The 26,361-nt window shown below is 44.7% G+C and overlaps 1 protein-coding gene across 10 annotated transcripts in view; it reads left to right on the top strand.

The window, feature by feature from the left end:
• The window catches only part of GPAT2 (glycerol-3-phosphate acyltransferase 2, mitochondrial), a 79,923-nt gene that overhangs the window by 14,192 nt on the left and 39,370 nt on the right, over nucleotides 1-26,361 (top strand). For 7 of the 10 annotated variants that reach the window (XM_084804163.1, XM_084804162.1, XM_084804167.1 and 4 more), the window contains 6 exons: nucleotides 2,360-2,433; nucleotides 6,164-6,274; nucleotides 11,764-11,904; nucleotides 18,811-18,910; nucleotides 19,680-19,816; nucleotides 25,929-26,028. In XM_084804163.1, the coding sequence (XP_084660289.1) occupies nucleotides 2,360-2,433; nucleotides 6,164-6,274; nucleotides 11,764-11,904; nucleotides 18,811-18,910; nucleotides 19,680-19,816; nucleotides 25,929-26,028 (663 nt within the window). The remainder of the gene's footprint in view (nucleotides 1-2,359; nucleotides 2,434-6,163; nucleotides 6,275-11,763; nucleotides 11,905-18,810; nucleotides 18,911-19,679; nucleotides 19,817-25,928; nucleotides 26,029-26,361) is intronic. The other 3 variants (XM_084804168.1, XM_084804171.1, XM_084804172.1) reach the window with 3 other exon arrangements.

The raw sequence follows: 26,361 nt of genomic DNA on the forward strand, positions 1-26,361 counted from the left end.
AGCTAGAAGTGCCAGAGCTGGAAAAGGGCAACCAAAATTATCAGGAGGTTGACACAACTCCAGTTGAAGAAACATTGCAATGTGTGGGGCTGTTTAGCTTAGAAAAAGATGAGTAAAGGGGGATATGATAGAAGAGTAAAAAATTATGCATGGTATGGAGAAAATGGATACTAGAACCTGGGATCATCTGTTGAAGCTGCACCGTGGGAAATTCTGAATGGATAAGAGGAAGCCCTCCTTCATACAGTACATAGTTAAACTATGGAAATTTCTTCCTCAGGATGTAGTGATGCCTGCCAACATGGGCAGGTTTAAAAGTGGGTTAGACAAATTCATGGAGGATATAAGGCTATCAATGGCTAGTATTCATGATGGCTATATATAACCTCCAGTATTAGAGGCCTGTCAATGCCAGTTGCTGGAGAACACAAGGGGTAGGTCACTACTGCACTCTTATCTTGCTTTGAGGGCTTTCCATGGGAATCTGTTTGGCCACTATGCGAACAGAATGCCGGACTAATAAGCCTTTGGTCTGAACCAGCAGGACTCTTTTTATGTTCTTGTATGCCTTGCTTGAGGTTGACCAAGTAGGTCTTAGTTCTCCTTTCCTTGGTAGCTGTATGGTTGGATGCGCTACTTCAGGGTAGAGCATCTTAGTTGTCTGCCTTTGTATTGTCACTGGTAGTGGAAGGAAGCTCAGAGCCAGACTGGAGCCCAGTAGAGACGAGGGAGGTTTGGGCACTCTCTTTTCCAATGAGTTGCTCTCTTATAAAGTCTGAGGCCTCCAATTGCTTTTTTCCAATACTGCTGTGTGAGGTTGTGTACTGCTTTGGGGAAAGAATGACTTGACAGAGCCAGTGTGGTGTAGTGGCAAGAGTGTTGGACTGGGAGCTGGGAGATCCGGGTTCTAGTCCCCACTCGGCCATGGAAGCTCACTGGGTGACTTTGGGCCAGTCACACACTCTCAGCCCAACCTACCTCACAGGGTTGTTGTTGTGAGGATAAAATGGAGAGGAGGAGGATAATGTAAGCCGCCTTGGGTTCCTTGCAAGAGGAATAAAGGCGGGATATAAATGCAATAATAATAATAATAATAATAATAATAATAATAATAATTGAGCTCTCCAAATCATACATGCATATAAGCTGTAAACAAGGAATAACAATGCAAAGTCCATGAATTTGGCTCCGGCTACTGTCCAAATTCCAGCTCCTCTGTAGCTAAATAGAGGGCTGCAGTCTGTCCATCTGTTATGTTATTGCCTTGTAAATCTTCCGTATTCGCCCAAAAGAAGCAACTAGCCTATGCTTTTAATTTCAGGCTGTAAGTGCTCACACTGCCCAGCTGTGATCCAGCAAGTTGCCGAATGAAAGGGACTGAAAATAAAACAGCAATTGGCATAATGCCATTCTATAAGATTATGGCGTAGCCACATTTAGAAAACTATGTGCAATTCTGGTTGCCCTGACTTTGAGAAGATAGAGAAAAGGGCAACCTAATTGATCAAGAGGTTGGAGCATCTTTGTTGTAAGGAAAATGTAAATAGGCTGGAACTTTTAGTTTAGAAAAAAGAGAGAGAGAACTAAGGCAGCAGGGGCATGACATGATGTGGTTGACAAACATATGAGCAATGTGGAGGACAGTGAAGAAAGAGGTGTTTTTGTTCTCTCGTGTAATACCAGATTTCAGGGTCATCTAATGAAGTTGGCAGGCAGTAGGTTCAGGGAAGACGAAAGGACATACTCCTTGACACAGAGCATAATTAACAAATAGAATTCATTACCATAAGATGCTGTGATGGACACTAACTTAGAAGGTTTTTTAAAAGGATTAAGACAAGGTCATGAAGAATGAGGTTTCTCAGTGGCTGTTGAGCATTATCAGCAAAGGGAACTTCCATATTCAGAGGCAGTGTGGATTGTAAACATCCTACAATCATCTGGCTTTGCACGGTTGGAGATAAAACCAGGGTCTATCGAGCTAGATGGAGTTTGTAATGAGAGAGACCAAGTGGCCAGTTCACACAAACAAAATAAGCCACCATGGCTTATTTAAGCCTCCATGGCTTATTTAAATTGTGGAGCGTGCCAGGTGCAATTTCAGTAATCATCGCCCAGGCATAGCTTGTCATGTTCTCTGAACCCAGGTGGCATGGCTCGTTAGAATGGGAAACAACTCTCCAATAACCCTGCAATATAAGAGCCCTGGCTTATTTTGATCATGCAAACCAGGTCCTTGAGTCTTTTAGGTGTTTTGTGATGCCATTCTCCCTTCTAGCTGGGAATGTTGCTGAATCATGATGAGAAAGTAAGATGGAAAAATGGCTGAACTTGAATCTCGACCTCTTTCTGCCTTCAGGAATCCTTCTTTCACAAGCATCTTACCTCTCTTGGATTTTGCAATGCAATTAAGATAACAGAAGAAAACACAAGGTAAGCCGAGGAGTGGATGGAAAGGTGGCATGAGAAAGAACACTTAAGCACCACCCTTTCTTTTGCACACATTTGTATAGCTTGCAAGGACATCAGTCAGGGATGCTTTGACTTGGATTCCTGCAATGAGCAGGGGGTGGACTTGATGGTCTTACAGGCCCCTTCCAGGCCTATTATTTTATGATCTGGGCTCTGCTTCCTGTGTCTTAAATTCCTGATATACTTATCCCATGATGCTTTGTGAATGCCATATTCTGCTGCTGCAGTCTCCATAGGATTCTTGTGATGATGCAATGCAGGTTTATTGAGCTCCATATGTAGGAATACCCAAGAATCCCTACAGATACCACAAGTGTAGATATTTCATATAGCTAGATAATTTTAGGCCCTGGATGTAAAGGTCTTATGCCCTCCATCTTTAATCAACCATGCATATTGCTTCAGTTGTGAAGCACATAAGTAACATTTCCCCCACCCGCCGCCCCACCATTCCATGACTTACCATTGGTTCTACATTCCTGATATCTTAGAGCAACCTCCCCCCACCGCAAAAAAAACCTGTTTGCCAACTCTGTAAAAAAAAAAAGGGGGGGGGGAGAGAAAGAGAGATACAATGAGTATGTCTGTTTATCTATTTAAAATATTTCTTGGCTGCCTTTCAGAGCAAAAGCCCTCCCAAGGCAGCGTACAACAATAAGACACATAATAAAAACAGATGTGGTATTAAAAATGGTAAAAATACCGTAAAAACAACGAGAGTAGCAAACATTCTAAAAAAACGGCCAACGCCAGCATAACACGTACTTCCACATTTTATCCTCTCTTAAATCACAGCACCAACACAATTACAGTAGTAACATGGCGTTTGTTTCTGCTGTCCTGATGCTAAACACATTTAATTGGGAATAAACACCATTTTGTTGTAGAAAAGGGTAATGCGCTTTATAGGCAGGGGGCAGCCAGCTGAGCCTTGTCTATAAAACGCTTTTAAAAACCAGAAGCGATGCTGCAGTGAGCAGCATCAGCCCAGGTGGGCCCCATCATGCCCATGCCAGCCCAGGTGATGGGGGCCACAGGCCTATTTGCTGCTGCCCCCAACACCTGCTGCTCTCTGGATGGTCGTTTGCTCCTACTCCCAGCCTAGTCCCAGGCTGTGGGACTTTGGCCTCAAGGCACAGTCTGGCTGCACCACTGTCCCCATTGTGCGAACAAACCCTCTCTCCCTAACTTAGTGTCTCCCTGCTGATACATTTCATCTTGGGCTGGCGTTGTGCCTTCTGTGTGTACAGCAAACTCAAACAGTAAATCCACACTGTGAGTGTTAAAAACAGACTTGATTAAAATGGCAATTGATAGACCAATAGCTACGCACTATTTGATCTATACAAAACAGGTGAACAAAGTGGAGCAAACCTTTACTTGGTGCAGCCATTTCTTCAGAGCTGTTGTGCAATGCAGCTGCACCATTTGAGCAAGGTATGTTGTCACTGAGGAAGAATGAGAATTGTGGGGTGAACATCTTGGGCTCAGGGCTTTGTGCAATCAAGGAGGGCCCTATCATGGCACATGGCACTATTAAGAGCGCTCAGTCAGGGCGGTAGGTCTGTGCTATGCAGCACAATCCACTGGGAGGTTCTCCTGCACCTCCTGGGTTGAATGAATGATAGTGCTATTCTGCATTTCCTGTTTAAATGAATGGTAGTGCTATTCTGCGTTTCCTGTTTAAATGAATGGTAGTGCTATTCTGCATTTCCTGTTTAAATGAATGGTAGAGCTATTCTGCATTTCCTGTTTAAATGAATGGTAGTGCTATTCTGCATTTCCTGTTTATTTCAATAAGGCTCATGCAGAAGAACTGCCTGGTAGATTGAGCCCCATGTTAATCAGGAGGGGGCTGCTGTTTGATACCAAAATGTCTTGGGTCCGCCCTTCAAAGAGTGCTGTGTTTGGGGTAGTCATTTACCATGTGAGTGGCTTGATTTCCCTTATTTTTACTTCCACCCCTCCTCCTGTCCCCATCTCTTCCAAATTAAAATGTAGATAACAAAGCTTTCTACCTCATAGTTGTGTGAGGATTAAAGACTTTATTCTCATTAGCCTGATTCCTAATTACTTTAATTGTAGTTCATGAAGTTCTTTGAAAACTGAAATCCCTGAAGTGCTAAGCATTGCTAACAGCAGGGAGGAGAGAAGGTACTTGATTGATATCACAGCCAAAGCAAAGCTTCATAGGTTTTGTTTGTTTTAAGGAGAGGGAGCCAGCAGAGAAATCAATTGCACTGCAATCTGGATCAGCCTTACTCAAACTGGCAACCTCCAGGTATGTTGGACTACAGCTCCCATAATCCCTAACCAATGTGCTAATTGGTCTGCAAGGTGGGCAACCAGATCAGTTATAGTCTAACACATCTGGAAAGCGCCAGGTTGGGGAAGGCTGAGTGGGCCAGCTACTGTCCTACTGTGTAAGACTTTTTCAGGGCCGGCAGAACTCTAAACAAAGTAAACCTGAATTCTGTACTAAGGGAAAACATTGTTACTTAACCACATCATGCATTTTAAAACTAAATTACTCAAATGTGTTTTCCCTAATAATGGACATTATGTTAGGTCTTTACAATCAAAGTTTTGATGATTTGCAAACCATATTTTATTGGTGTTGAAGCAACATAACCACCAAGAAAGTGGACATTTACTTATTTACTTACTTATTTATAGAAACATTTCTGTAACATTTCAGCTCAAAAAAAACACCAAACACATCCTGGTGGTTTACAATAAAGTCTCTATACAATTAAGAGATCATTGAACCAGAAGAAAAACAGGTAAATCGAACCATAGTTACATGTTGGATTCAGACTTTGTATGCTGTGAGTAGACCCATTGAAGTCAGTGTGGTGAGTAAGTCATGACTAAAGTCCCACTGGTTTCAATGGATCCTTTCTAAGCATGACTAAATCCAGATCCATCCCATTGATCTTGTTAGCAGTATGTTCCGTGTTCAACCATGGTTTAGCATTATGAGGATGAACTGCAGAAAGCTTTGGGCTCACATGTGCCCCTCTCCTCCTCTGGTGTGTTCATGAGCAAGAGTTTAGATTAAGCACAGCTTGTTGTGACATCTGAACCATGACAAACTGTGATTAATCTGAACTATGGTTTATTGACAAACCAGGAATTGGGGAAAGTGAAACTAAATTTGGCAAGAGACTTTCTGGCTGACGGGGAGGGGGGAACATGTGAGCGCGAGGCTTTGCTTGGCTCATTCAGGCTCATCTCTGTAGTGATCAATCCTGGTTTAGCATTGTGTGTGAACTGGGCCAATAAGAGTGAAGCTGGGTCTCACTGCTATATTCTGGGAAGCTGCTCCCTTCCCCCTCCCCTTCCCCCCTTTTCAGCTTGTGACAGAGATAACTGGAGAGCCAATGTGGTGTAGTGGCTAGAGTGCTGGACTGGGAGTCAGGAGATCCGGGTTTTAGTCCCCACTCGGCCATGGAAGCTCACTGGGTGACTTTGGGCCAGTCACAGACTCGCAGCCCAACCCACCTCACAGGGTTGTTGTTGTGAGGATAAAATGGAGGAGGAAGAAGACTATGTACGCTGCCTTGGGTTCCTTAAGGAGGAAAAAAGGCAGGATAGAAATGTAATAAATAAATACATAATAACTCTTAGGAATACCTCAAGTGCAGAGGTTCCGTTATTTACCTATCTTAACTTGCTCTCTCTATCCCAGGTATAGAGGCTGGATGGTAAGGAGACTCTGCTACTTCCTCACGGTGTGTGACTGGAAGCTTTCTACTGAATTCCCCAGCAATCTCCAGCAACGGATCTTCCACAACAAGAGGTATTGCTGTTAGCTGGATACTGCACCATGGGGTCCTGGCACCATAGAGGTTGGGCAGCTTTTGGAGGCTTTTTTTTTTTTAGTTTTCAGAGCAATCCAGTTGCTCTGGGTCACTTGAGCTTTGCCTTGGAAGGTCTGATTTGCCGGCAGTTTAGCGGACCCCACGGTACTTGTCAGTGAGGACTAAACCCTGCTGTGCTTTGAGTGACTGAGCCTTCGCCGCATCTGATGATGGGCTTGACAGAAGGAGGTGTGTTGCCCAGCAGGATTGCAATAGACCACCTTCATTCATCCTTGGAGGGAGAGAAGCCTCGAGAGCTTGGCAGGTCCCAGTTGTGAAGTTTGATTCCTTTGGGGGGCGGGGTGGGGGGCAGGAGGCATTACAGTTGTAACATTTTGTGTGGTGGGAGCAATTTGAATGCGCTGTTGCTCCCCTGAAAATACATGTACATTTTTTTCAGCTTTGGCGTAAGCTTGGGGGTTGGTGTAAGGCTCTACATCATGGGGGTTGTGGGAAGCTGTGTGTGGTATCTGCCTGCTGGCTAGCACCCATACTGTCACTGTCCTCCCTCCTCTGACAATCCTCAGAGCAGTGTGCAACTTAAAGAAAAGGACGATAGCAGCTGTTTATTGATTGGTATAGGAGTATGCTGACATGGTTCATCAGATAACTTGGTTCATGTAATTAAAGTAGCAGCTGTTTTTTAAAGTGTTCATGAATTTTTGCAAGCTGAACACTGGATTTATAAATGTACCTGTGTAGCTTTAAGAAAAAAGGAAAAAGAGCAGCCTGCCTGTCTGAAGTACGAGAAAAAGGATAAGACTTGGGATCTAGCATTTGACTTGGAAGTTACACACATATAGGAGGCAAGTTGCAAAACCAAGCTCAAACGTGAGTGAAGAACCTGCTGTGACCCCGGTTAAGAGCATCATGTCCATCTTTACCCTTACTTGGGCAATGGTGTGCCATCTTCTATGTTTCTAGAGCATGGGGGCATTCAAAAGAGTTCTCACCTCCCCGCCCCAATACTCAAAGTCAGATCCACAATCGTCAAGTAAATCTGGGATAGTGACCAGCTAATTTCATACATACAACCCTTAATATAGATTTTAGAATTCTATAGCAACATAAGAGCCCTGCTGGATCAGATCAAATGTCTATCCAGCATCCTGTTTCTCCCAGTGGCCAATCAACTGTGCCTTCAGAAGCCCACAAGTAGGACAAGAATGCAGTAGCACCCGCCTCCTCCTGTTCCCCAGCAACTGGTGTTCAGACGCATACTGCCTCTGATTCTGGAGGTAGCATATCGCCATCATGATTAGTAGCTGTTGACAGTCTATTCTCCATGAATTCCTGTCCTGTAAGGTAAAGGTAAAGGTGTCCCCAACCAGTCGTGTCCGACTCTAGGGTGTGGTGCTCATCTCCATTTCTAAGCTCTAGGGTGTGGTGCTCATCTCCATTTCGGACAGCCAGCGCTGTCCGAAGACGCTTCCGTGGTCATGTGGTCATGTGTTCATGACTGAACACCGAGGTGCACGGAACACTGTTACCTTTCCCGCCGAAGCGGTACCTATTTATCTACTTGCAATTTCTTGCTTTCGAACTGCTAGGTTGGCAGAAGCTGGGACTGAAGATGGGAGCTCACTCCGTCACGCAGCACTCGGGTTTCGAACTGCTGTCCTGCTGACCTTCTGGTCTGCAATTCAGTATCTTAACCACTAAGTAAGAATCCCCTTTTAAAGCTGTCTAAACTAGTGTCCATCATGACATCTTGTGGTATGAAATTCCATAGGCTAAATATGTACTATGTGAAGATTCAGGACAGTCTTTTGTCCTGAATCTCCCACCACTCAGCTTTGTTGGATGATCCTAAGTTCTAACAGGAGAGAGGGAGAAAAACGTATCCCTGTCCATTTCTCTACACCATGCATAATCTATACACCTCTATCATGTCCCCTTGTCTTTTCTTCTTAACTATAAAGCCCCAAATGTTGTAACCATAGGCATGGATTGAAAGGGTAAGGAAGATCTAGTCTTCTAACCACTCTTTAATCACCCTGCTTGTGAGTACAAAAAAACTAGTAAGGAGTAACTATCATTCATCATGTGTTATTCCAGGCAGCTGTTCTTGAGTTGCAAACCTCTTTTCTGTCTCTGGGTGTACATGTCTCTTTCGGTTGCTTAATCTATGTTAGTTACCTTTTAGCACACTTAAAGCCACCCAGGCAATTGCTTTTTTCCTACCACAGCATTGTTCCTCACTTGACACACACACGTGTTCTCTGCACACGTGCACGTGTGCACGCACACACACATACACACTGATGATCATCCTGTACTTCACTTTGGAAACCCCTACTATAATGCTTCTTGATTCTTGGGGTTAAAGACAAGGGATGTGTCTTTAGAAACTGGGAGCTATTCATTCTGCTTTCCTGTCAGCTTTGTGATTTCAGTGCACTTAAATAAGCCCACCAAGGAAACCCAGAACCCATGGGCTACAGTAGGATTGTGGGGTGGCTTGTTAACCATGGCAACAAGCCACCCTGCCCAGGTTCAGACGTCATGATAAGCCGCCAGCTCCCACCCACTGCAGGTTGAATATTTAAGCCATGGTAGGCGCCTGTGATCATGCAAACCGTGTTCCCACTCACATCTGTTTTTTTCCCCAGCTTTGTGAGGCTTGGTGGGCTATGCTTTCCTCTGGTATCTGTGAGATAATAATGAATTACACCAGGCGATAGTTTGTCTGAAATTGAGTTGCTGTGACACCACCCAGGCCAGGCACTGTGGAAAGGCTATTCCTTTTAATAGGCAAGCACTCTCCTCTTGTATGCTATTTCCATCTGTATCTACTTAACACTTCATTTGCCTGTCTTCTTATTCCTTCCCTTTATTCTTCTATAAACTAGTTGCAAGTCTCACTTTGATGTTAGGCTGTTCAGTTTAGATGACCAAAGCAATGTAGTATTTGGTATCCAGTGGTGCTGATTAGAGTGTCAGGCTGTAATGATCACTGCTTCAGCCCTCGAGTTTGCCTATAACAGAAAAAGGTCTCTTAAAATGTCTTGTTGCAAACAGAGTTTGTTCAGGCAAAGCTGCTGGGATCCCTTGGAGACTGAGGGTGTCTTTTGACAAGTTATGCAAAAAACGCTTTTAAATGTGGATTGTGTACCTTGTGAATGGTTAATGCACCAAAGAAAGTGGGAGAGTGCCATTTTAACAGATCATTGTACACTCCAACTTGTATAGGTTTTTCATGAACATTACTAATGCAAGAAATGTTTTAAAATGTTTTAATGATTATTGTTCGTGGAAATGATCTGTTGTTCACTTCATCAGATGTGTGGCAAGGACCTCGCTGGGTCAAGGGGGGCTGAAAGAAAAGGAAATAATGGTAGTGAAAAGACAATATTCCTTGGCATAAAGGTGGATATGGTGGCAAAGTAATGTGTGCCTTACAGACTTCTTATGGGTCTTCCTGCCCATTCTGTGAACCTTATTTGGAATCCTACCTCTTTTTTCTTATTGGGAGAGGATGGAATCCCACTGTAATTTTTTTTAAAAAAAGCAGGATGTTTTATCTTATGATTGCTCTGATAAATTAGAAAAAATAATAGCAAAATACTGAAGGACTGCATAAAGGAGGAAGGCACAAAAATCCTATAGTGTGTGTCCCCTTCTGATTTTTGAAGCCCACACATATCAAGATCTTCTTTCAATTAATATTTTATTGCTAGTTTTTAAATTAAAATACCGAGCACAAAAATTCACAATAGAGCCTATATTCACAAATAGCCATGAAAGGGATGCACCTGACAACATTCTATCAAAAGACCTTGCAACAAGTGCATCTCAGTCTTGCTTAAATGTATGTTGTTTAATTCAAAAATCCAATGAAGGGGCCCCATAATACATCTCAAAATCTTTTCACAATAGATTCTATTGTGCATATTTATTAATTTTGTTAACTTGGCTGTGTGCCTGATTTTTTCAAAAACGCCCTCTAATCAAAGGCGCTTGTCTGATTTTCCCACTTCGCAGTACTTAACGTTTTTTGGTTCTCAAGGTCTTCTAAGGCCTGATGCTTCAATTTTTTAGATTTTCAGGCAGAGTCTACAACATTTTAGTAGTGTACTTTATTAGTATTATTATTACTGTGCATCTAATGTCAGGCAAAGACAGCACTCCTGTTGGCTTCTGGGAAATTAGAATACCTTCTCATTTGGTGGAAATTAGAATACCTTCTCATCTGGTGCCTCACTTTCCTGGTTGCCAGCAGGCTGCTTTAAGGCAAATGAGAACAACATAAGACAGAAGCACCACGTGGCTTTATATATGGAAAGAGAAAGATTTGTGTTTGTGTGGGGCGTGTGTGGGAATGGTCCTCTTCTTAATTGTCTACAGTGCAATTCTGTGTCGTGCTCTTTCATTCACTTCATACTGCTTCAACTGTTTGGTAAACAAAAGGGCAGTAGGTCTGTGGTAGAGCGCATGTTTTAGATGCAAAAAAAGTCTGAAGTTCAATCCTGGTGTCTCCAGAAACACTGGAGTCTGAAACACTGAGAGTTACTGCCAGTCAGTTTAGAGATGATACTGAGTTAGATGATCCAACTTGGTTTTGCAGCTTCCTATATTCCTAAATGCATTTTCCCCCTGGAATGAGATTTGGAAAAATTGGTTCTAGATGTTTTTTAGAATGGCTCAGCATGGATAAAGCTATGGGCAACTATTAGCTAGTGCCTGTGACACTATCTCCCCCTCCCCTTTTCCTGGGGCAATTTTCAACTATATAAAAATGTTTGTATAAAAACTAAGTTGAAAGAAGAATGTATAAATGAATAAAAGTGCTGTATAGAAAAAGTAGGCAATTCCTTGGAGTACGTGTAGAGGGGGAAGATGTGATGCATCTGGAACGTACATGTTATGGAACTTGGGCTCACACGGTGGTTAAAACTGCTGTGGTTGCCCTTCAGATTTTACCCACTCCATGATGATAAGGATGTTTCTAGAAAGCTGAAAGGCAGTAATGAGGTATCACTTCCCATGGTACATACCGTCATTTCGTTTGCCCCATTGTCCTCACTGGTTAACACGTTTTGCTGCCTGCAAGACCTGTTTGACCAGAGATGACAGTAGGGTATAAGAAATGAGTGTATATACCCCATCAGAAGTGATATCTTAATCATAAAATTCCCAGCATCTCTGGGGGAAATAAGCCAATTTCAGTTAGCTGTATTTTTAGGGTAGTGGGGCAAGATCTGTATAAACTCCTCCCTGGTGCTTATTCTGGTGTACTCTACACTTGTCACAGGTTGTCAGCAAACAGTGAAGAATTCACAAATGGGAGTGTTTTGAGTAACTGCAACTGTATTACATTTAATGCTGGTATGCATGTCATATCAATGCTAAATGACTGAAAGGTTTTGTCCTTGTGACATTCCTTGGATGTGTTGCTAAGGAGTTTTAATCCCCTTTTTCTGACTAGAGTACAAGATGTTGTGTCTCAGAAGGTGCTCCAGGGCAAGGGGGATGTGCCGGTGGCCAGCATGTCTGTAGAACAGTGGATGAGAGAAATCCACAGAATCCTCTGCCAGATACAAGCCTCTCTCTCTCCTTTCCTACTGAGGTATGAAGTCTCAAAGGAGGTGGGTCACGTTGGGGTGTGTATGTTTTAACAGTGAGGGGTGTGACAAGATTCGTGGGTAGAGGCTGGAATAGAAGAAAAGCCACCTTTCCTCTTAGGTGGGAATAGTTGTTTCCAAACTTTCTGCATTTATGGCTCTGTATCAACTGTATCAACTTTCTGTATCAACTGGATTACCGAGAAACCCTTGGAGGGGTTTCTCAGAGGATTGCATACTGCAGACAATTCTGGGGCTTTTTCTAGGGTGGATGGTCAGTTCCTGTGGAGTTCCGGCCCAGTCTTATTATCTGCCCCCTGTGACCTATTAATATGCCATAGAACATACCCAGCAATCCCCTCTGGCTGCACAGTGCAGGAGAAGATTGGTAGTAGTGAGCATGAGACCTTTCGGGGAAGCTTTCCTGCCACTACTGCTCACCTTGTGGAGGAGCCCCATGCTGTTAAACCTCTAAGGAATTCCACCCTGCAGCACACTTTGAAAACCATTTGCTTCGAGGTTTTAATTTGCTGAATTTGGGGGATCGATGAAAGAATGGCATTTTTTCCAGTGGTTCTGGACTCTCCTTCAGCTCATATTGAGAGTCTAAAATACCCTGCTTTTACCAGCACTTATTTTTTGTTGCTGTTTTTGATTAAACATCCTCCCCCTTAACCCCCCCCCCCCCCGCCATGGTGAAATAATATATTTCAATAGTTCAAATGCATCTGCACCGTGGCATTAAGGCAGTGCTGAGCTGGAGGATCTAAACAGCCTGACGCCATTGCTGGTGAATTGGTTCTGGGGTTTAAAAATAAATAAAAATGGATGGTGGCACTGTGATTATGGAAAAAGATTTTGGAATGATATCTAGGATATGATTTATCAGATCATTGGTCAGCAATTACTGTTGGACCTCTTAGTGGAGCTGTTGAATGTCTTTGACGTGTCGTTTCAAGGTGGAAAGAAATTGCTTATCATGAATCTTTTGGCTGCAAAAACTGTTCTAGCAAGAGACTAGAAACATTACAGGGGGGCATGTTTGGAACTGTTGGAACTGTTGTCTTGGATGTAGTGAAAATCAAGACATTAACTAAGAATTTAGGAAGTTGAAATGGGCAATATATAGCTCAAGACTTTGTAGGTAAATGTCTTTATTGGATCAGTTTGTAAAGAAATCCTATTACAGCGTAATATATTTGTAATTTGATATAATAGTCTTAGAAGTATTAAAAAAAGGTTGGGGACCACTGGGGCTGAGTGAAGGAGGAATCTTCCACTCACACCCCCTTTCTAGCTTTATATGAATGACCTTTTGCATAGCCCTGGTTAAATCCATGATCTTTGTAGTGCAGTTTTTAAAAAAGAGGAGAGAGGGAGGGAGAGATAATGACAGCGAACTTCCTTCAGGAAGTGCTTTGAAACCTGCAGATGAAAACTGTAGAAGATTAGAGGATTCTTATTAACGCAGCACCTTTCATCAGCTTCAAATTAACACACGTTAGGAGCTAATAGGAAAAGTGAAGGCAGTGTGCCTGCAGTTAACTGGAAGGATGAGCTGACTAGCTCAATGGCTCTCTTTCCCTGGCACTTGAGAAAACAGGGCTGTGTGGGCTGTGGTGATGATGGGGAAACAGCTCCATGCAAGTGTATGTGTGTGCATGAGAAATCTAATTTCTTTCTACAGTTTTCAGATAATTTCTCTCCCATCTTGCTTTAAAAAACTTTTGATGGTGTGAGAATATATATTTTTCCTCCACCTTCCCAATCCCCTTTCCTTTTGTGTGTTGTGTTCTAGATTGTAAACTGGCAGGCCAGGACTGTCTTTATTTTTGCAACCTGCTCTGGGAGCCTTTTTGGCTGAAGGGCAGGATAAAAATGCTATAACTAAACAAATAATTAAATAAAGCCCATGTGGTGTAGCGCCTAGAGTGTTGGACTGGGACTCAGGAGACCCAGGTTCTGCTCCCCACTCAGTCATGAAGCTCACTGGGTGACTTTGGGCCAGTCACTGATGCTTTGCCTAACGTACCTCACAGGGTCATTAGGATAAACTGGAGAGGATCATGTAAGCTGCCTTGGGTTCCTTGGAGGAAAAAAGGTGTGATACAAATATAATAATAATAATAATAATAATAATAATAATAATGTATTCATAATATAATAAATGTATTAATAGTAATTAATAATAGTAGTAGTAGATGGTGGTGTGGCCTTGTGAATCTGCAGTTTGGGCACTGCATGGCAACAGAAGGCAGTCTAAATCTTACAGGAATGTAAGCTCTGTACAGTGATAATGGCTGTGAATAGGAATTCAGGGTAAAAATATGTAGATGACTCTGGCTCTGATCCTCCTAAATTAGTAATGACTGAGTCCCATTGAAAAACCAATGGAACAAGTTAGCTAGCTAAATTCTGCTGCTTTTCCTCTGCTAATGAGACTTAAAGCTCAATCCTATGGTCTATCTCTATCGTTCTGTTTGTTTCCCATACTCTGGGCATTAGTATATAGACATCAAAGACCATGTGCTTCATAGTCTGGCTTTCTTCCTACATGTGTCTGAACTTGGGCACTATCAGAGCTGTTCTCTCCGTTGCAGTACATGCGTCTACGCCCATTGTTACCCCCAACATTACATCTCCCTTCCCCGTAGGATTCAGTTTAAAGCCCTTCTGATGAAGTTCTTCATGCTGTGGCCAAACACATTCTTCCCATCCTTTGTGAGGTGCAACTTGTCCCTTGCCAACAGCCCATCTTCCAGGAAGTATAGCCCGTGGTCCCAGAATCCAAATCTCTCTCGTCAGCACCACCTTTGTAGCCAGTCATTCTCCCGGAGTATTTTTCGTTCCCTTTCTATCCCTCTTCTAACTACTGGAAGGATGGATGAGAAAACTATCTGGGCCCCAAAGTTCTTGAGTTTCCTTCTCAAAGCTTCAAAGTCTGACGTGATTTCTTCGTAGCTCCGCTTGGCGGTATCATTTGTTCCCACATGGATGAGAAGAAAGGGATACCTGTCCGTGGGCTTTATGAGTGCAGGCAAACTTTCAGTCACGTCTCTAATCCGTCCTCCCGGGAGACAACATGCCTGGTGAGTCCACAGGTCTTCGCGACATACTTGGGTCTCGATCCCACATGGCAAGGAGTCTCCCAGTACTACCACTCTTCTCTTCTTCTTGTTGTAGGCCTGGGTTTCATCACCTCTGTTTGACTGACCTTCAGCCTCTTGCTCACTCTCATGTAGGTTCCCCTGTGAGTCTTCCTCTGCAGGCTGTCCTCCAGTCTCATCCACAGGTACCTGGAATTGTTTCCACAGCTCCACTGCTTCCACTGGTGCAGAGTGGCGTCTAGTTCTTCTGCTCCTAACTGTCACCCTTTTCCAAGGAGTATCCTCTACTCGGTTTTTCTTCACCTCAGCATTTCCCACTGCCTCATCTTGCTGTTGCTCTTCAAGCTTCTGGTCTTCCCTTTGCTGCTGTAGCTCCCCCATTCTGTCCAAGAACTCTTCGTGTTCTCTTATTCCCCGGAGGGTTGACAGTTGCCACTCCAGTCCTCTTACTTTTTCTTCCAGCAGCGTGATCAACTTGCACTTGTTGCAGGTGTAGGCCATGTTGTTCTCAGGCAAGAAAACAAACACTGCACACACCTTGCAGGTCACCACCACTGGAGAGTCCTGTCCTTCCATTGCCTCTTTTCCCTTTTTGTGTCTAGCTTTGTGATTGTTGTAGACTAGCCTGTGCCTGCTCCTCTACTCAGTAGAGGTTAAAAGCAGAGTCCCACTGGTGTGGAAGTGTGTGTTACAAGACAAATAAATGAAAAAAACTTAGTTAAAAAATAAAATAAACTGAAAAAAAATAAAAAAATAAAAAAATGTTAGGGGCCTCCCCCTTGACCTCCCCTGCCGAACTCCCCTGGCCAACTCCTGTTTGCTCCCCCTGTCCGCTTGCTCTGGTCACTCGCTGTCTGGGAGCTTGCTTGCTTCTGTAGTCCCTGGACCAGCTGGAGCAGCTTGCTGTGCTCTGCTCTGCTCGGAGGCGGGAAACAGACTGAAGCTTCCCGCCCATTCAGCTGCTGGGAGTACTCAGCCCCCCCCCAATTCAGTTGGAGCTCTCAGAAGCACCTGGTGAGCTCACAGCCAATCAGAAGGATAAAGGGCAGCCCCCTGGGCTTCCTGCAGCCCACTTAACTCTTAGCTTCTGTCTCCTTTGTCTTCTTTGTCTCTTCTATTACTGCAACTCCCCTGGCCAACTCCTGTTTGCTCCCCCTGTCCGCTCGCTCTGGTCGCTCGCTCTCTGGGAGCTTGCTTGCTTCTGTAGTCCCTGGACCAGCTGGAGCAGCTTCTTCTGCTCTGCTCAGCTGGGAGGCAGGAAACAGACACACAATATTGTTTTATTGTGTTCCGTTTGGTTTTAATTTTTGTGAACCGCCCAGAGAGCTTCGGCTATTGGGTGGTATGGAAATGAAATAAATAATAAATAAACAAACAAACAAATAAAATTATGCTCTAAACACCTGAAAAAAGAAGGGGCCAGGTTGGCATGGGGTTTGCGCTATTTGCAGGTGTAGTCTTACGACACTTTTTAGTCCCTTGCGATTTCTCTCATTTTGCGTTGTGAACTGTTAGAAGATTTATGTGTGCAGTTTACAGATGCCTTTTGGCTTATCAAGATCTTGTTTACTTGAACCGATGCATCAAACCTCTACATGGACAGCTGAAAGACAAAGGCTGGGAATGCTGGGGTTGGAGGTGGTGCTTCATTTCCAAAAAGATGATGGTGGAGGGACCAAAATCTATCTAGAAGTAGTCCCCTTCGGCCTAGAGACCTTGTTCCCTAATCCCAGATAGGTGGGAGTGGCTGTGATTATTTTTGTGGCGAGGTACACCTACTTGTTCAGAGGTGCTCTCCTCACTGCTGTTTCTTCAGGTATTCTGTTAGTCAAAATGACTTCCGCAAGACCTTCCTCAAATAAAGCCCTTGACAGAAGATTATAGATGCAGGTTGTGGAAGCACTTTCCTAGCATCTACATCAAGGCTACATCTTAACCTCCTGTCCAGGCAGCCACTATTTTGAGAAGCACTAATATATTTTTTTAAAGCCCCCCCGCCCCCGCATGGCAAATAAAAGTTTCCATTGTAACCTAATTGTATGTGTGTTTGAGCTGTATGGTAAAAGAGCACTTGAAAGTTTGAAGATGGGTAATGTTGCCTGAAGGGTGGCAGAAACACTTGAAACTTCCCTCTTCAAGCAGTGAACAGAGTTTGGGGGAGTTGTTTGTTGAGCCATTAGGACCTTGGTTGCACAAAGCAAATCTTAATTTGGGAGCCCTGGGCTGTTCCTTTGACACAAAAGGTTTCAAAAGTTTGGTTTGAGAACACAGAAGAAACTGCAGACCTCATGCTTTGAGGTTTTAAATGTAATGGGGAGTCTGCGCTACTTTAAAAAATTCTAACCATGACCATAATATTGGGGAAGGATGGTGTCTTCCACATGCAATTTTATTTTATTCCTTTATCATATTTGTATCCTGGTGTTCCTCCAATGAATGCTGGGTGGTGACTGGGTTTATCTCATTTTAGTCTTACAAACAGTCTCGTAAGGTAGTCTGGCTGAGAGAGAGTAGTTTACCCATGGCCTCCCAGTGAGCTTCAAATAGATTTGAACCTGGATCTCTCCCAGGAGATCTATATTGCTGGCCAGCTTACTGGTTCTACACACTGAATGGCTAATGTTACAAATAATTAAATGAGTCTAGAACTAGTTATTTATACCAAAGACAGAAATCACTTTACTTTTCTTTTTTTTTAAGTGCCTGTTTTTCCTGTGTTGATAACATGGCCATCGTTATTGCGAGGTGTACAAAATATAGAGAATGATAACATCAAACGTTGTATTCACAACTTAAATATGAACATACTGAAGAGTGGGCCCTGGGATCTTGTTGAATCTCTCCAAACTGAAATCTGATGTGGTACTCCTGACCAGGAAGGAGAAATCTGTACATTATCTGTGCCTTTCTTTTTTGTGTGTGCCATGTCTATTCATTTATGAGCCCAGGGACAGGGATTGTCTTGTCTTTTAATCTCTATAGAGCCCTTAGAAAAAATTAGGCGCTTTATAAGTGTTTAATCATTTTAGCATTTTAGCTTCCTAGCCTTTTAGCTCTGGTGTTTTAAATCTGTATTTTGAACCTCTGCATTGCTGCTAGGCTTTATTCTGGTTGTGCTGTTATATTGTGGTTTTAAGCTTTCACATGTGTCTTGTTTTATGCTGTGCTTTGTGGTTTTAATTTCTGTGAACTGCCCAGAGAGCTTCGGCTATTGGGCAGTACAGAAATGAAATAAATAAATAAAATTAAAAATAAATCAGTCATCGTCTGTGCTAATAAATAGTTTAAATTCTCCAGGTCTCCGTTTTATGAAACCAAAACGGCGCCAGCCACACACAAGAGGGAGCTATTAGCAGGCTCCGATGAACCCCAAGGTTCCCAGAAGTAGAAAAAACTTCAGAACAAAAACAGTCCAGTGAGGACTGAGCATGCTCAGTGGCCACAGAATGCTGATTGACTGCTTTGGTGGAGGAAGGGGAATTGAATGGCTGGAATCCTGAACTGAGAGCACACCATAGTGCGATGTTTTGCTGGAGGTCCCACTTCTAACAGTTAATAATAATAGTAAAATAATATTTTCTGTCCTGGAAACAAATGCCTTAGAATGAAACAGATCAGTGTTTTCAGCTCACTTCCACCAGACATTAAAACATGTGACTGTCTTTACCCTTACAGACCAGGCATTCTGAGTGGGTACGGTCCTTGGCCACCCAGAACCCTCTGAGATGTTGCTAATGAAACTTGCACATCCCTGTTGCTCAAAGTTCCTCACCCCACTTCCCTTTTTGCCCTTTCTCCCTTCAGGCTGAGCCACTGGGCTCTGCTGAAACTCCTGAACTGGATGTTCCTCAATGTGATACTCCACAAAGGGCAGCTGGAGATGGTGCGCAGGGCTGCACAGGTGGTAAGGAATGCTGGCTTCCTAAGAGGAGCAGCCCTCCCAGGGAGATGGCTTCTTATTCTGGCGGTATTTATGACCCTGCAGAAAAAAATGGATCATGTAAACAGTCCTGTGGAAATGCAGAAGGCCTTGGCAGGATGCTGGAACATGAGGGTGCCTGGGTTTTATTCCCATGTTGCCTCTTGTTCTGAAGATGCACTCTCTAGATCACTGAGTACCTAACCTTGTTTTGCAGCTAAATTTGGGCTTTATTTGTTTTTGTTTTATTGTTGGGGCTTTATTACAAGCATTTCTGTGTAATAATGCCTACTTTTCCCCTAAGGGTTTGCTGATGTGAGATTTGAACGGGGAAGCTGCCAGCTCACAACCCCCCTCGCTGGCTATACAGAGGCCTCAGCTTTCGTCTGCAGTATGGGATAATGATACTGGCCTACAGAGAGCTGTTTCAAGGTTTACTAAGAGCATCTCTGTGAAGAGTTTTGGATCCTTTAGAACCCTGTCTAAATGTGTGCTGCTCTTCTCTCATGATGGAGCATGATCTGCTTGGTGCCAGGAGAAGGGAGAGTCTTTCTTTTGCTAACCCCTCTTTTTTTTTCTCTCTTTTTTTAACAGAGGGGTTAACAAGAGCCAGAATTTGCTCAGCTCTGGCCTTCAGTGCACTTAGAGAGCTCTTCTGTTTTACGAAACTTCTGCACTAGATCCCCCTCAGTATATCATGTGTTTTCGCTGTTGCTAGGACCTAATCTCTGTTGTGTTCTTTCCCTACCTCTAGCCTGATGTTCCAGTGGTTTTTCTATCAACCCATAAATCTCAACTAGATGGGCTGTTGCTTCCATTCCTCCTAATCTCTCAGGGCCTAGCCATGCCCAGAGTGGCTTGGGAATGCAAAGCTGTCACTCCAAAGTACAGGTAAAGTTGAAGTATGAGAACACATACATTTTCATTCCTGTCTGTGAGATTTCCATTCCCCCTTCAGTAACAATCTACGTGAGGGAACTCTGAAGCAGGTCCAGTATGTCATTTACTAAATCTTTTTCTCTCACCTGGCCCTAGCCTTCCCCCCGCCGTGCAGTATAAGGATAATGTAGGCTTACCTCGCAAGGTTGTTGTTAAGGTAATTGAGGTATTAGCCATGTTTGGACATAAACATTAGCCAGCGATGCAGAGAATTCTGGCTGATCGTTCCTGAGCAGTGTGCCTGGTTGACCCTGATTCACTGCTCCCACCAGCAGGAGTGGCTAAGGTTCCCATTACATCCAAACCTGGATTCCTGGTTTGCTGCTCCCCTAACAAATCAGAGTCTGAAGCCAGACTTCGAAGTTCGTTTCCCATTCCCGGTTTGTTAGGGCCATAACAAGCAGGGATCCAGGTTTGGACATAATGGGAAGCTTTTCTTTTCTCATTAGTTCCTGGTTAGTTTTAGCTGCTGCTTCTGCTGGCAGGAAGAACCAAGCAAGACTGATGAGCAGCATCCTGCTCAACACCAGTGCAAGCTGCTCTGTGAACAATAAGCCAGAATTCCCCCTCCCTGCCCCACTGCAGTCCTGACAAAAAGTTCCCCCGGAAGATGCTATTTGCAACAGGAGCAAAGCCTCCGTTGGTGCCAGAGTGCTGGGACCACAGTTTGGGGGAGGGAAGGGTTGAACTTCCCCTCCCAACAATGTACCATCCCAGTGTTGATTGGCCCTCAGCTCCGAGTGATGAGCCGAAGAAGAAATGGAAGTTGAGGCCTCATACTCAGCCCCTGCGTTTGTCAGCCCCTTCAGTACTATGAGACTTCCCTTCAGTACCAGCGTCCTCACTGGTACCAATGTCCTTCGTATCGTTATCAGAACTGACATCTTCAGTATCGTTGCCAGTTCTGACAAACTCCATGTCATTACCTCAGCTGGTTCTATTACTGTGTGATGCACAGAGACCATGAAGAGGGAGGGTGGGTTGCTTACCTGTAACTGTAGTTCCTTGAGTGGTCATCTGTGCACTCACACAACCCTCCTGCCATCCCCATTGCAGTTGCCTGTTTTCTTTGTTCAGTTGTCATTGTTTGTCCTAGGGTTGCTGCGGCAATTTTGAGGAAGATAGAGGGAAAGCAGGAGCCATTGCCATTGAACATGCACAGTTGGGGTGGGGCAGGCGTCCCTCCTAAAACCTCTCAGCTTTAGAATGCACAGATGACCACTTGAAGAACTGTAGTTATAGATAAGCAACCTGTCTTTCGCCCACACAAAGGCATGACTCCTCAGCAGAAAACCCTGCAGTGATTCCCCCAATGGGACATGGAGAGGAGAACCCATAGGAAGTTTGTTTATTTGTTTATTTATTTATTTTCTATACCACCCAATAGCTGAAGCTCTCTGGGCGGTTCACAAATATTAAAACCAAGAAACACAGGGTAAAATAATATAAAGTATAAAAGCATTAAAACCACAATGTAATAATACAACCAGAATAAAACCTAGCAGCAATGCAGAGATTTAAAATACAGATTTAAAATAGCAAAGCTAAAAGACTAGGAAGCTAAAATGCTAAAATACTGGGAGAATAAGAAAGTCTTCACCTGGCGCCGGAAGGAGTACAACGTAGGTGCTAGGCGAACCTCTCTAAGGAGCTCGTTCCACAGCCGGGGTGCCACAGCAAAAAAGGCCCTCTTCCTCGTAGCCACCTGCCTCACTTCCTTTGGCAGGGGCTCCCAGAGAAGGACTGCTGAGGATGATCTTAGGGTCCGGGCAGACACATATGGGAGGAGGCGATCCTTCAGATAACCTGGCCCCAAGCTGTTAAGGGCGTTGAATGTTAATACTAGCACTTTGAATCGGGCCTGGAATTGGACTGGCAGCCAGTGCAGCTGGAAAAGTATTGGTTGTACGCTGGTACTCATTGGCCAGTCCCTGTTAAAAATCTTGCTGCCCTATTTTGGACTAGCTGAAGTTTCCGAACCGTTTTCAAAGGCAGCCCCACATATAATGCATTGCAGTAATCCAGACGAGAGATTATCAGAGCATGGATAATTGTAGCTAGGCTATCTCTGTCCAGATAAGGACATAGTTGGTATACCAGCCTCAACTGATAAAAAGTGCTCCGTGCCACTGAGTTCACCTGTGCCTCAAGTGACAGTTCTGGGTCCAAGAGTACCCCGAAACTACGAACCTGATCCTTTAGGGGGAGTGCAACCCCCTCCAGAACAGGTTAAATAACACTTAGCCCAGCAGACAAACCACCCACTAACAGTATGTCCGTCTTGTCTGGATTGAGTTTCAGTTTATTGGCCCTCATCCAGTCCATTACCGTGCCCAGGCACTGATTCAGAACAGCCACTGCCTCACCTGGTTTTGATAAGAAAGAGAGGTAGAGCTGGGTGTCATCCGCATATTTGGCACCTCAGCCCACATCTCCGCATAACCTCCCCCAGCGGTTTCATGTAGATGTTGAACAGCATAAGGGATAAAATAGAGCCCTGTGGAATCCCATGGCATAATTGCCAAGGCACAGAGCAATAATCCCCCAGCACCACCTTCTGGAATCAGCCATCCAACTAGGAGCGGAACCACTGCAATGCAGTGCCTCCAACTCCCAACCCAGACAACCTATCCAGAAGGATACCATGGTCGATGGTATCGAAAGCCGCTGAGAGGTCCAGGAGAATCAACAGGGTCACACTCCTCCTGTCCGTCTACTGGCAGAGGTCATCCCACAGGGCGATCAAGGCAGTTTCCATTCCAAAACCTGGCCTGAAGCCAGATTGAAATGGATCTAGATAATTCATTTTATTCAAGAGTGCCTGGAGCTGTCCTGCAACCACCTGCTTAAGCACCTTGCCCAGGAAGGGGATGTTGGCCACTGGCCTATGGTTGTTAACATCCTCCAGGTCCAGGTTAGGCTTTTTCAGGAGTGGCATGATTACCGCCTCTTTTAAAGAGGCTGGCACCACTCCCTCTCTCAAGGAGGAATTTACAACCTCCTGGACCCAGCCAGAGATTCTCTCCTTGTTTGATGTAATAAGCCATGAAGGGCAAGGGTCGAGCACACAAGTGGTTGACTGAACTTGGCCAAGCACCTTGTCCACATCCTTGGGCCTCAATAACTGAAACTCATCCAATAAAACTGGACTAGACAGTGCTCTGGACGCCTCTGGCAATGGAACTGCATTAATCGTGGTATCCAATTCATGACGAATCTGAGCAACTTTATCTTCAAAGTGCTGTGCAAACTTGTCACGGCACGCTGCTGCGGGTTCCACGGTCTCTCTCCCTGGCCCAGAATGTAACAGGCCATGAACCACTGTTCGTGGCCTGGAAAAGCTCCACTGGACAACACTGAGAAGATGCAATGCTGGTGGAAAAGAACTGTCTCTTTGCCACCCTCACCACCACAGAGTAGGCTCGATAATGACCTCTAACCTGTGTTCGGTCAGACTCAGCACGTGTTTTCCTCCACTTGTGTTCTAGCCGTCTCCCCTCTTGCTTCATTGCCCTCAGCTCGGGTGTATACCAAGGAGCTGGCCGGGCTCTGCGCAGAGGGCGCTTGGGCACGATCGTGTCAACCGCCCGAGTCATCTCTGTATTCCACAGAGTGACCTGGGCTTTGACAGGAGCGCCAACCATACCAGCAGGGAAATCCCCCAGAGCCCTCTGGAATACATCAGAATCCATTAGCCTCCGGGGGCGGACCATTTTAATAGGTCCCCCATCCTTGCAGAGGGAAAAGCCTGCCGAGAGTCTAAACCTCAGCGGGAAGTGATCTGACCATGACAAGGGGACAGATGTTAATTCCCCCACATTCAGATCACCATCCTCCTGCCCAGTCGAGAAAACCAGATCAAGTGTGTGTCCTTTTACATGTGTTGGGCCGATGACATGTTGGGACAGCCCTGTGGTTGTCATGGCGGCCATGAAGTCCTGAGCCGCCCCAGATACAGCAGCCTCGGCCTGGAAGTTGGGATCCCCCAGAACCATCATCCTAGGGCTCCTCAACACCAAGTCCGAGACCACCTCCGTCAGCTCAGTTAGGGAGTCTGATGGGCAGCGGGGTGGGCGGTACACCAGCAGAATCCCTAATCTGTCCTGGGTACCCAACACAAGGTACAAGTGCTCAAGATCTGCACTCGGATGAGCAGGAAGCCTAGAGAGGGAGATGGAATTCCTATAGACCTCAGGAACCCCCCTCCCTGACCCTCAATTTGGTGTTGGTGCTGCACTGAGTACCCAGGAGGGCACAGCTGGGAGAGAGTAACCCCTCCCAGTTCCCCCACCCAGGTCTCAGTAATACATACCAGGTCAGCCCCCTCATCCACAATCAAATCATGGATGAGGGAGATTTTATTTTGGACCGATTTGGCATTCAGCAGCAGTGCCATCAGACCTGAGGGCAAGCTGGTAGGGCTGCCAGGAACCATCTGGTTGAGGGAAGAACCAGAAGAGGGGATAGCCGTAAGGTATCTAGCCCCTCCTCGGCTGGCCTGTTAATCCAACGCCATACCTCCACCTACCTGTGACCACAGTTATGGTGACACCTTCCTGACCCCCTGAGTTATAATGTATTTCCCAGGCACATATGAAAAATATTAAAATAGAAAATAGAAAACCATACATAAGAGAGAGCAACAGCTAAGAAGCAGCAAGTGAAGATCTGTCTTTGCCCCTTTCTTCTTGTTCTATGAAGCTGCTGCCCTCTGCTGCTGCTATTTGCTGCTGTTAGGTGGTTGCAGGTCTCTCTGGAGAGGTGGTGGGCGGGTCTTGCATGTGCTCCTCGGTGCGTCTCCAAGTGTGACACTAAGTGCGCACTTAGTGTCGCGCTTTGTGCAATTCTGAGACACGCTCAGAGGCGCTGCCTCTGGCAGCCGCCACTCTTAAATACTTGCGGGGCGGAAGAGTGGCTGGTCAGCTGATGGTAGTGGCCAGTGGGAGAGGCTGGCTTTGATAGGAGGCCCTGCCCCAAACGCACTCCAGTCAGTCCCTTCCTTGCCAGGGCATGATGAATTGAAATGCTTCCCAGCCTCCAAGAAGCATAGTGGCCAAGAGTGTGAGCTGTGAGCCAGGGTGTCTGTGGCTGAAATATAATATAATCACCATCAGCCTCAACCTCTCATCTGCAACATGGGGATGATAATGCTGGCCTAGGATTTTTGTAAGGATTGTTAAGATCGTGTGTGTAGATGGATGTTTGAATACTTGAAATGTGCTATGTATATGCAACTGAGGATCTTAGCATTTGTCAGGATAAATAAGATGGTGCTATTAAAGGTCCTGACACTTGCTCATATTTGAGGAGGGCCTTGCCCACTTTTGATTTTTTCCACTTTGTGGGTTTGCCAATAGTTTGATTCCTCTTGGAAGCTTCCCTTCCCAGGTTTCACTGTTTTTTGCAATTAGCATGGGTGGCTCTGTCTTGAAAAAGCTTTTACCGCTTCTGCTGATGCTGAGTGGTGTTTGTGTCTACTAAATCAAATTTTGTAAGGCTTATTAAATGAAATAACAATATTGTAATAATTTGTGGAATTTGCATAATATGTTCTGCCCACAACAAACTTGCAGAATTTAGTTTTCCAGACGGACAATTTTGGGGACTTGACTTTCCCCACTCCAGATTCTGCTTGAACTAAAAACTGATAAATCAGTAATATTAGAAAATTTTAAAATCTTAACCACAATATCTTTAATTGTGTACCTTATTTTCATACATTTCCTTCTAGTTTTGCTATGCCACATGGAGTGCTGGAGCTGCCGCTCCATGATAGCTGGGAGACCTCTTTGCCTTCCTTTCAGCTTTGGATATTTTAGTAGCCACAGCTTTCATGTTTTCAAGCTTATCTCCATAGCTAGAAAAAAAGAAGTGCTGTCCTTATTTTATTTTATTTTATTTTATTTTATTTTTAGACGTCTGAGATTTGAAGGATACTGAATTCTGTCCCACAGACCACATCCTGTCTCTCCCTCCACAAGGCGTTCAAGGATCTGCGAAATATGCTCAGCAGCTGTTTTGGCTAACAATGAACTAACTATCCTCCCCGTTCCCATTTGTTCAGGGCCCTGCTGACTCGCCTAGGAGGGGTGTTTCTGCCACAAGGAGCGCAGCAGACATGGGACAGTGAACAAGGGGTGCTCTCCAGAGCTGTTCTAGCTTCAGTAAGCTGAATATTTTATTTTTGGAGGGGAGGGAGATTCTGATTGCTTTCGGCTGTGGGCACATGGGAGTTGCCAAAACTTTGATTTGCTGCTGCTAATGATGGATAGTGATGAGGAAGAAAGAGTATCTGGGAGGAAGAGAACAGACAGAGCATTTTGAAGTCACTTCTAAAAACATTTGGCAGAGGGCCTGTTAATGTAACAGTGTCTTTGTAGTCTTGGGTTGCATTTTCCATGTCCGCTTCCAATGGTATTTAATCTTGTGGTTGTCTGGATATGTGGTGGGCAGCTTATGGCCCTCAAGATGTTTGGCCTACAGCTCCCATCAGCCCT

This window comes from Heloderma suspectum, chromosome 6 (genome assembly GCF_057233095.1).
Source record: "Heloderma suspectum isolate Gila_16-S chromosome 6, 16-S_ref, whole genome shotgun sequence".
Classification (NCBI taxonomy): Eukaryota; Metazoa; Chordata; class Lepidosauria; order Squamata; family Helodermatidae; genus Heloderma; species Heloderma suspectum.